General features: G+C 30.5%; 1 protein-coding gene across 1 annotated transcript; it reads right to left on the bottom strand.

The window, feature by feature from the left end:
- Positions 1-2,967: 2,967 nt before the first annotated feature.
- Positions 2,968-12,126, bottom strand: LOC111681714 (A-agglutinin anchorage subunit). The gene is made up of 7 exons (XM_046954347.1): positions 11,177-12,126; positions 6,664-7,269; positions 5,859-5,909; positions 5,420-5,790; positions 4,142-4,341; positions 3,127-4,075; positions 2,968-3,067 (listed from the first exon to the last, which is right to left on the bottom strand). Exons 1-6 carry the CDS (start codon positions 11,999-12,001, stop codon positions 3,300-3,302), a joined length of 2,829 nt encoding a protein of 942 aa, XP_046810303.1. The 5' UTR covers positions 12,002-12,126; the 3' UTR covers positions 2,968-3,067; positions 3,127-3,299.
- Positions 12,127-12,132: the final 6 nt, after the last annotated feature.

The raw sequence follows: 12,132 nt of genomic DNA, 5'->3' as shown, positions 1-12,132 counted from the left end.
TAGATAAAAGTACTAAAGAACCAAAACTTACTCTTTATTCAAAGTGCAATAAATCTAAAACTGTAGTTAAACTTTCATAAATGCTTATTATTTGAAAAACCAATTTAAAAAAAAGTACTTTTTAAATTTAAAAATTTCAAAATATTATAAACACTTTGTTTTAAAAACAAAATCCCCTTAAATTAAAATAAATTCTATTAATTCAAATTTTTTTGACCACAAACAAACTAAAAAAAAATTTGTAACTTTCTCATTTTGTAAACTTTAATAAACATTATTTCGAAAAAATAATTAAAATTAGAAAATTTTATAAACTTAGTTTATAACTTATAAATTATTATTATACAAATTATTAATATAATATATATAATGTTTTAATATATATCTAAATATTTAATATATTAAAGTATTAAATTTAGTGTCATCATTTTTAAAAAAAGATAAAGAATTAAAGAACATGATTGTTGTTTTACAAAAAAGTTTTAACTTTTTTCTCGTTTTTTTTTTTCTTTTCTTTCAATTCTAAAATTAAAATTAAGTAGTTATTAAGATGTTATATAAAAGTAGATTTTTTTGTGATTGGTGTTTTTTTTAAATTAATTTGTTTTTGTCAATAAGTTATAAATATAAAGTATAGTACAGTATCATCATTATCATTTCATTATGATTATAATAAGTATTTTAAATTGTTTTCTTTTTTTGTTTTTTGAACTTACTTATTCCATATAAATATATTAATTTTTCTTTTTTTTTTGTTTATTTCCATGTATAGATTATTAAGTATTTTATTGTATTTGTTGTTAATGTCTCATTTTCTTTTTTTTCAACTTAATCCTTTTGTTGTGTTTATTATATAAATTGTTTTCTTTATTCCTTTTTAGTTATTGGTTTCTTTTTTACGACAAATTTAAGGTGATACATATGGTGGGGGTTTACGATATGATGGCGTAGCCGTGATTTCCCTCTTGCTTCGCGACCACCTACTACAACAGCTGGCGGTGGAAACATATTCATCGACATCATTATCACCTAAAATTAAACTTTATTACTTTAATGATTTTAAAACTAACTAACTACTATTAGAAGGAGAATAGGGTAATTGTTAACGTACCATTCATATTTGAGGTATTATATGAGGGTGGTAATAATGGTGGCTTTTCATCTTTTAAAATAATAGGACTCTTATTACCAATTTCAGGTTTTTCATCTAGCTCATCCTGAAAGATGACAGGTATACCTTTGGTACGGAAAGATTTACGTTCTTCTTCATCACCTGTAATAAGTAAATTATAAAAAATAAATTATAAAACTATTCAAAAATAATTTAAAATTGTTTAACGACTAGATTATAGGTAAGACTATACTGCAGACTAGACTATAGGCTCGACCATAGAGGAGACTATAGACTACACTACAGATTAGACCATGGACTAGACTATAGACTACACTGTAGACTAGACTATAGACTAGACTATAGACTAGACTATAGACTAGACTATAGACTAGACTATAGACTAGACTATAGACTAGACTATAGACTAGACTATAGACTAGACTATAGACTAGACTATAGCCAACTATAGACTAGCTAGAGACTAGACTATAGAGCACTCAGACTATAGACGAGACTATAGACTGGACTATAGACTAGACTATAGACTAGACTTAAGAACTATAGACTAGACTATAGACTAGACTAAAGACAGACTATAGGACTAGACTATAGACTAGACTATAGACTGAACTTATAGACATAGACTAGACTATAGACTAGACTATAGACTAGACTAAGTAACTAAGACTATAGACTAGACTATAGACTATAGACTATAGACTAGAACTATAGACTAGACTATAGACTAGACTATAGACTAGACTATAGACTAGACTATAGACTAGACTATAGACTAGACTATAGACTAGACTATAGACTAGACTATAACTAGACTAGAGACTAGACTATAGACTAGACTATAGACTGACTATAGACTAGACTATAGACTAGACTAGATAGACTAGACTAGAACTAGACTATAGACTATACTATAGACTAGACTATAGACTAGACTATAGAACTAGATTATAGACTAGACTATAGACTAGACTATAGAATAGACTATAGACTAGACTATAGACTAGACTATAGACTAGACTATAGACTAGACTATAGACTAGACTATAGACTAGACTATAGACTAGACTATAGACTAGACTATAGACTAGACTATAGACTAGACTAAGACTAGACATAGACTAAACTATAGACTAGACTATAGACTAGACTATAGACTAGACTATAGACTAGACTATAGACTAGACTATAGACTAGACTATAGACTAGACTATAGACTAGACTATAGACTAGACTATAGACTTGACTATAGACTAGACTATAGACTAGACTATAGACTTGACTATAGATTAAACTATAGACTTGACTATAGATTAAACTATAAACTAGATTATGGTGTAAAATATAGACTATACTACAGGCTATACTATAGACCTACCTATAGAAAGTGGAGTTTAGATTACATTGTAGAATATACTATAGACTAAATAATACACTAGCCTATAGACTAGACTGTGGACAAGACTATAAACAAGACTATAGACTAGATTGCAAACTAGACTAAAGACTAGACTATAGAATATACTATAGACTAGACTGTAGACTAGACTGTAGACTAAATCAAAGACTAGACTATAAAATATAGACCACAGAGTGGATTATATATTACGCCATAGAAAAGAATAAAGACAAGGCTAAAGACTTACCTATAGACTAGACTATAGACTGAACTGAAGACTAGACTATAGAGTATTTATATGTGCTATTGTAAGAGTTCTATTTTCAGTTTTTTACTTACCCAATTCCATTTTACCGCTCTTTCGTCTTCGGCGATGTAAACAACACGCGATTAATGAAGCAATTAAAATCATCGAAACAATTATAATGGCAGGCAGAATGATTGTAAACATATAATCATCGGAGAAAGTAGATTTCAATAAAAGGTTCATCTGTTTTTGCTGGGAACAAATTCACGATGAGTAACATCTGTTTGGCCTAAAAAGAATTAAACGTAAATTTCAAAAATTTTCAATTAAATATTTTATAAGATTTACCATTACAGCTGCCCAAAGGAATAATTTGAATATTTGTTATATTCAATTCAGGACCCATAGCCTTTTTAACACGTTCACGCACCGAATAATCATGGAACAAAACACTACGGAATGCTTCCATTTCATCTTCCGGACAACGATTGTGCGATTTGTATAGAGTAGTATTATAGAAACTAACAACAGTACCATCTGAATCGTGGAGTGTAGTCACCGAACGTATTTGTATATTTTGCGTGGAGATCACCAAACAAATTAGCCATACGTTCCACAAATTTACGCTGTAAATCGGCATTGAAATGTTCGTGTTTAATGGCTAAATATACTTTAATATATAAACTAAAGTCTCTCTTGGGAGCATGATTAACTTGCACCACTAAAGCATCGGTGGCTGTGAGACCACCAGCATCTTCAGCTACCAACATGTATTCTTCGGAACCGGCATCACCGCTCTTGGGTATGCCATAGAATTCATCATTCTTAGAGTCAAATTGCAACCAATGACGTGGACTAAGTTCTTTGTGTTCCTTTGTTTTCAAACTCAAGGTAAGTTCATTGTCGTTGGGATCAAAGAAAGTATCACTGGGCACCTTGTAGACCAATAAATGACCTACAGTAGCAACAACACGATCCACTTGATTGCGTGGCACCGGAGGAGCATTCTTAACATTAAGTGTAGGTGTCTTGGGCTTAGCAGCGGCAGTTTTCTGACAAGGCCCTATCAATTGACCCGTTAAAGATTTAATACCCAATGTGGGTTGCACCAAATCGCTGAGACGACTAACATCTAAACGTTTAACGAGATTATTTAATTCACGCTCTGGACACTCACTAGTGGGCAGGGTTTCATTGAAATACACCAAAGTGGCAATATTGGGATCTTGAGGATTAGCACGTATTTCACGCACCACAATTGAATTGGTATTAGCATCTCCCAGAGTATTAGCAATAGCTGGAATATTGTGTAATAAAGAAATTAATTAGGAGTTTTTGTTTGTAAGTTTATAGCTTTACATACCATTTATCAAGCTCATTTGCCAGTCTATGTAGTGAATATTCTTTTCATTGATTTTAACCGAAATATTAATTTCATGATTAACTGTACGAACACCACGATGTTGTTGCACAGATATTTCTAGAGTTTCGGTTACGGATTCATTACCCGAATCGGTGGCAGTTAGGCGATATTGCCATTTTGAAACAGCATCATCTAAAGGTCTGTGAAAAATTAAAGCAAATATTGTTTATAAATTTGTAAAAGTATTGTCCATAATCTAATCTTTAACCTCGTCCATCATATAGTTTTTAGTACTGTCAATAGTCTAGTTAATAGTCAAGGCTATTGCCTAGTCTATAGTCTGGTCTATTGTCTAGTCTATTCTATAGTCTGGTCTATAGTGTAGTCTATAGTCAGTTCTAGTATAGTCGATAGTTAGCGAATAGTCTAGTGTAAAGTCTAGTCTATAGTCTAGTGTGTGTAATCTATAGTGTAATCTATAGTCTAGTCTATAGTCTATTCTATAATCTATTCTAAACTCTGTAGTGTAGTCTATAGTCTAGTCTATAGTTTAGTCTACGGACTAGTCTATAGTCAAATCTATAGTCAAGACTATAATTTAGTCTATAGTCTAGTATTTAGTCTATTCTAAAGTCTGGTCTATAATCAGGTCTATAGTCTTGTATAGAGCATAGTCTATGCTATAGTCTATTCTATAATCTATTCTAAACTCTAGTCTATAGTCTATTCTATAGTCTAGTGTATAATCTAGTCTATAGTTTATTCTATAGTGTAGTCTATAACTAATTCTGTAGGTTGTTCTCTAGTCTATTCTATAGTCTACTCTATAGTCTACTCTATAGTAAAGTCTATTGTCTAGTCTATAGTCTAGTCTATAGTCGAGTCTACAGTCTAGGGTATAGTCTAGTATATAGTCTAGTCTATAATATAGTCTACAGCCTAGTGTATAGTCTATAGAATAACCTAATTGATTTTATAGCCAAGTCCATAGTCTAGTCTATAGTGTAGTCTATAGTCTAGTCTAGTCTATAGTCCAATATATAGTCTAGTCTATACTATTCTATAGTCTAGCCTATAGTGTATTCTTTAGTCTGCTCTATTGTCTATAGTCTAGTCTATTCTATAGTCTAGTCTATAGTATGCACTATAGTCTAGTCCATAGTCCAGTTTATAGTCTATTCTAAAGTCTGGTTGAAAGCCTAGTCTATAGTCTGATCTATAGAATATTCATTAGTCTAGTATATAATTTAGTTTTTAGTTTAAAGTTGTTTCACTTACAATCCATAAATTTCCTTAGTCTCAGCATTAAACTGCAACCAGGAGTTCGATTTCAATTCGCGACCTTCTTTATCGGTTAATTCCAAACGTAAATTCGACAAATCTTCATTGTCATAGAAAGTATCTTCGGGTACGGACAATTTAAAAGATTTACCCGAGGTAACAGCCAATTTCTGTAAACGTGACTTAATCATGGGTGGAGAATTTTCAATCTTTGGTTCGACATAGTCGGGTAAAGCAGTAGTAGAGCTAACAACTTCAGGTGTGGCGGCGGCAGGAGTACTCTGAGTAGTGGTAATGATAGTTGTAGGCGATGACATAGTGGTAACAGAAACATTTGATTCATCAATAGATTGCATAGTAGTAGTGGACTATAATAGATAAATAGATGACAGTTTAATTGTTTATTTGAGTTATTTTTTTTTTAAGTTGAACTTACCGATTTGCCTAGTAAATCTTGAGTAACCTCTGGTTCTAAAGTGGTCTCATCCTATTGTTTTGTTTTTAAGTTAGAGAGAAATGAAAAGAAAAAAATTTAATAAAATTTCTTTAAAGTTTGTTTTTGTATATATTTAAGAAAATCATGCTTAAGAGTTGTCATAAACTTTAATAAAATATATATTTATCTGGAAAAATATATAGCAAAAAATTGTTGAGTACAATAATATTTCATATTTCTTAGAAGTTAAAGGATATATGTATGTATGTATGTATTTGAGAGGAAAGAGTAGATAGTAATTAAATTAAGCATGCGCCCACTAAAAGCCAACATTTAGTAAAAAAAAATAATCAATAAATAAATATTTGTAATTATTTATAATAAAACTTACAAAATTTGTTATGTATTTACAGTAGTAAGTAATTTTAATAACAAGTGTAAGGTGCAAAAAATAATTAAAAATTAAATTAAGTATAATGAAAAAAATTGAAATAAATACAAAATTATAGATTTAAATTTACTAAAATAAACGCTAATTAAGATTTGTCTTCAGTTTTCATATTTCAGTTTATAACATTTTTTAAATAAAACATGCTGAGGCATGCTTTGTTTTCTTTAAGCTTGATGAAAGCAGGTTTTAAATGTCATTTTACAGAATTTCAACAAAAAAAAAATAGGTTTTATTTGGAGGTACAGATTTTTGTTTGTTTTTTTTTTTGTAATATTTTCTTATAATTTCTCACACATACAAAAAGGTTTAATGTGTGCCAAATGCATTGATTGGGTGTTAAATAGAAATTTTCACCTTTTTGCCATTAATATTGATTTCAAAAACATTTTCATTTGGTAACTCAAGTATGGATGATGATGTTGGTGTTGTTGTTGGTGTTTGTAATATATCCAAAGATGGTGTTAACATAAAAGATGCCATTGTTGTTGGTGTTGTCGTTGCTATTGCCAACATATCTAAAGAGTATGAGGAGGATGTTGCTGATGCTGTTGCTAATGCAGCCTCCATATTGGATGAAGTGGTTAATAATGTTGTTGCTTTTGTTTTAGTAATTTCCATAGAATTTTCATCAATATTGTTATCGTCATTGTTATTATTGCTAGAATAATATTGATGACGATGATGCTGTTGGAACTCAAGTTGTTGTTCAGTTGTTATGGCTGTCATTTGTTGGCTTTTTGTTGTCGTAACTGTTGGCATTGTCATTATGTTTGTTAACGGTTTCAATATCTCTTCATTATTGTTGATATTTGAAAAATCCTCTAGTTCTTCATCTATTCCAGCTACAGCTATCACTTCATCGCCATCATTATCATGATTATTATTATTATTTTTATTGTTATAGTTGTTGTTGCTGTTGTAAGTCCTTTCATTAGGCATTGAATTTGAACTCAATTCATACTATTTTGTTTTAAAAAAACATCATACATGTTGATGGATTCATTGAAATACACATTTTTGTTGTTGTTGTTGTTATGTTGTATTGTATTTGCATTTTGGTTTTTATACATATGTATGTATTCATTTTTTTTTTTTTTTGCCACAGAGCAACATGTGTTTTTGTTTGGATTAAATTGAAAATCATTAAACGAAAAAGAATCATAAAAATAATGATGACACAAAAGAACACAAAAAAGTTAAGTTAAGCAGCAAATGTATCTAGATACATGTAAATTGTTTGTGTATATAAATCATATCATATAAACATATCATACATATGTAAATGACATTAATATACCTGGTTACATGTATGTAATAGATACAAGTGTAAATTACTTGACATTTTCGTAAGAGTTATAGAAAACAAGGAACAAATTAGGAACTGGCTTGTGTAAGACAAGGTGTTGAAGCAATGGATATTCCTAAGGGTTGGGAAGGGGAGTATATTATGCCTCAGGAGTTCATATACAATTACTTACGAATAATTTTAACAGAGTCTTTAAATAGTCTTTTATAATATATCTTACAGATACATTTTTACAAACTTTCAATAGTGGATTTAAATATATAACTTAAATTGGAATTAGTCCATTATTTTTTTTGTATATATTCCAAAAACATCAAAAGGTTTCCTTTCAAATTTCATTAGAAATAAAATTTATGTTAATGAAAGTATTGGATATTATACAATTGCAGCGATCAGTTACAATAAATAGTTCCTAAATAAAGATCGCTTACAGAAATCTCTTTAGTTCCACAAAATCTCTTAGAATTTTTAATCTTAAGATAAAGTTAGTAACAAAACGTTATATTAATGACTACTGTTTGACAATAGGACCGATTTCTGGACTGTCGATCTTCACAAACAGGTTATTCAGTTTATATTAAATTAAACTTAAAGTATATTCGTATATTTATTACGTAATTAATTATTCGATAGTTCCGCCAAGAAGGATCAAAACTGAGAAATTCTAATGCTTAACAAAGCATTATAGAGAGAGCAAAACGTTCGACCTTTTCGCCATCTATGGGTCAACTTCTTCGGAAGTCATTAAAAGAACAAACTCTCTTAGTTTGCACACACTTTTTATATAAAGTCTTTCAAGTAATCTTAAGGCAGCTGACCTTCACAAACTTTTCAGCCAGGGTCACATCTTGATACCTCCTTATTCGATATATAACTGAACAAATTTGTGGCGTATATAACGGAATTTTTATTACGAATATTGTTCAGTTCAGTCACACTAGAACCGACTATCCAAAACTGAACATTTAAAGGCACAGAAACTCTGCAAAAATTCAGACTATTCTGAACTCGAGTAGAAAAAAAAAACAACTCAAAAGACAAGGTCTGATCCAAAACAAGTTGAAATAAATAAAAAACAATATACTCCTCTTAACATTTTAATGTTCTAGAAGATGATCATGTAATCCTTTCATGCGTAATATCAGACAAATCCCAAAAATATTCTCTAGTTAAAATAATGGTTGAATATGTTGTTCTTAAATACGTAACATGATCCATGACTTCATTATATAGGGCTACCAAACTCATCATGTACTCTAATAATGTTAACAAGGAATTCGTTTTGGAATTATGTAAATTATTGTAAGTATTGCAGGGAAATGTTGAACCATTTTCTCTTCATGCTAACTGTATCAACTTCTTCAGTAGTCCTTAAAGGACTGAAAGACAATCTCTTCACAGCGGCCGACTTTACTCGGAGTCCCACAACAATATGCTGACGTTTAATGTCTAGAGTAACAAAATGATACGTTGCTGACCCATTTGGACATTCACTAAATCGATATTTAAGTCGACCACTTAAGTACTCATGATTTACAGAATGAGAGACGAACTGCTACTAACGCTTGAACTTTCTGAAGAACAAGAACTGAATGATAAGATACGCAGAGTAACTATAACTTCATTATCTCGACAAGAGAAGTTTAACAACTACAATCTATAGACATCAGGTGGTTGATATGTTAAAAACCATACCGCAATTTCTGTCACTCCTGACTTAATGGGACATTCTCTGTCCAATTGATGTCTGCGTCGACCCGTTAGAGCACCTCACCGTAAAACTCAGTTAAGGTTTCGGGATTTCCAAACTATGTTTCTATTGAACTTTCATTGTATCGTTTGTTGCAAGAGTATAAACTTAAATACCTTATGGGATTTAAATTTCAATACAGATTTTTGGGGTCTTGATGAGTGTTTCTGTGAAATTTTCTGTCAGTTGGAGAACAAGAACTTTGTCTGAGTGGTGTGATACGCAGAGTAACTACAAGTTCTCCTCAAGAAAAGTTTAACTTTGAAAAACAAGATTTAATGTTGTGTAGACATGGATGGGGCGGTATCGCCGTTTTTGGTCAGTGCGGAAAAGTTAAAAAAATATGTACATGAAGATGACTTAGGAAAGATTGAAAGGAATAAAACTAAAGCCAACATATCTAAGTATCCGAACCAACAAAAAAATTAAGAATATGTGTTGTGGTTTTAATTTGTGGCTGCCTCAAAAAAAGTGGCGTATGGTCCCCCTTCTACCCTTTAAACTTGATTAACTTATGAAACTAAAATTACAATTTTGAAGAGTGTTTATGTGAACTTTTTGTCTGCTAGATGACGTCATTACTGGGAAATTTAATCACCCCTATTCTGCATTTCGATCAAGTTTACACATTCAATTACACAACGATCGATAAAAAAGAAAAAGCAATTCCATTTCGTTTCAATGCTTTACGTATTGCTTAATCTGCGTTACGATCGTACCTAAGTTTTTGTAAGTTGTTGTTTATGTGGCAGAGAGTCGAATAGATATGAAGAATACCAAAGTTGCCAAACGGAGAATATTTCGATTCGAATTGAAATGCAGAATATGGGTCAATAATTTTTACCTAAACCCCTAAAAAGATTATTTTTAAATGGAAGATTCTGACATAAATAGAGTAGATCAAATTTAGTACAAAGTGACATGAACCGAAGTTAGATAATAGACAATATTTGCATAAATAGATCCATTGGGGATAAAATTAGATCAAGAACCGACAGCACTAAGTTTGAGTGTTGAGTTATTCTGTCATGAAATGGACATTTCGGTGGACTAACAAATAATTTTATATTAAAGTTCTTTACGCTTTATCAAATGATATTTAGATTTCTTTAATAATATCTTAGATTTAAAAAAAAACTATTATAATTTATAATATTTGTTTATGTTTTAATTAATTTCTAATCGTAATATGTATAACTGTTATACAAAGTGTTATATATTTTGTAAATTACACTATACATCAATCGACACGTTTTTGAAAATAGATAAATGTAATAAAAATGTTTTTCACAAGAAAATAGAAAAACAGATGATAAATTTTTACAAAATTAAAGGACAATTACATAAAGAAATTAGACACAAACACATAAGAAATTATACACAATAGTAAGGATATAAAAATAGGTTTTGTATTTTATATGAAATTTATGTATTTATAAGGATAATACCAAAAAAACGAGAAAGGAAGAAAAAACACCAATTCTTTAAACAAAAGGAGAAAAAGGAGAAACGAAAGAAGAAATAAGAAATAACATAAAGTAATTAAGGAATACAGGAAGTACAATAATATTTAGAAGAACATAATTTGACAACAAATATTTGAGGAAAAAATATAACACAAATACAAAATAGGCAAAAAACAAGAAAACTGATTAAATATTTAATTAAATCGATTAAACAAAGAAATCAATGAAGAAGAAACAACAACGCTTTTTTATTGGCGATTTAGTTTTGCGTTTTCTTTTTTTTAATTTAAAAAAATTTAGCTAAAGGATTTTTTTTTTTGCTTTATAAAACAAGACACACATTACCTTTTTCAAAACAGTTGACAACATGGTGGAGGAGGAGGACGATGAAGACGACGACGACGACAATGATGTAATTGTTGAAGATACAGTATTAGAAGAGGAATCAAGTGGTGTTGTGGTGGTCGTAGTTGTATCGGTTAAAATAACGGGTGTTAAATGTGAATTGGTGATGGTGGTGAATTCAATAACCGAATGCTGATGATGTGTATCACTATTACCAAATGAGGAGGAATGATGAGTGTGACCATGTGTTGTAGATGATGATGATGATGGTGAGGATGAGGATGATACATCTAAATGATTGTTTTTATTGCTGTGACTGCTGGTCAAGCTAAAAGGTGTAGTGCTGTCGCTTAAACTTTCTAAATTTTCTTGTACATTTACCCCCACCGGCGTATTATGACCGCCGTTGGTAGTCAAAGAGCTTATGGTGGTAGAGGGTGTTAGAGAGTCCAAAACTTCTGCTACATTAAAGTCATTACTATTATTATCCGCTTCCAGATCATTGGCATTCTCATAGACAGTATTTAAATTATGTTTATCATTATTCTTCGAGGCCGTTTCTACTTCTTCAATGGGTTGCAAAACTTCTGCTAGTATATCGTCTACAGGTTGGTCCACTACAATATCTGGTATATCTTCTAAATTTTTAGTATTTTCTATAGTTTTTGTTATAACCGATTCCAACTGGGAAACACTTTCCACAATTTCCTCATCTATATTGCTCTTCTTGTTTAAAAGCAATAGATTCGTATCCGTTTTCTCAACTTCTTCTACGTCATCATCTTCTTCTTCTTCTTCGTTGTCATTGGGATCGGTTTGTTTCATAGCAGTTATATCATCATTTATCTTGTTATGATGACCAATATTATCTAATGCATTGTTGTTAATGATGTTGTTGTCTTTTTCGTTTATTGTTACATCTAACTTGTTCGATGTGATTTCAGACTATATATATA

The sequence above is a fragment of the Lucilia cuprina genome, chromosome 6 (genome assembly GCF_022045245.1).
Source record: "Lucilia cuprina isolate Lc7/37 chromosome 6, ASM2204524v1, whole genome shotgun sequence".
Taxonomy (NCBI): domain Eukaryota; kingdom Metazoa; phylum Arthropoda; class Insecta; order Diptera; family Calliphoridae; genus Lucilia; species Lucilia cuprina.
The sequence above is the reverse complement of the archived record's forward strand: the minus strand, read 5'-3'. Positions and strand labels throughout refer to the sequence as shown.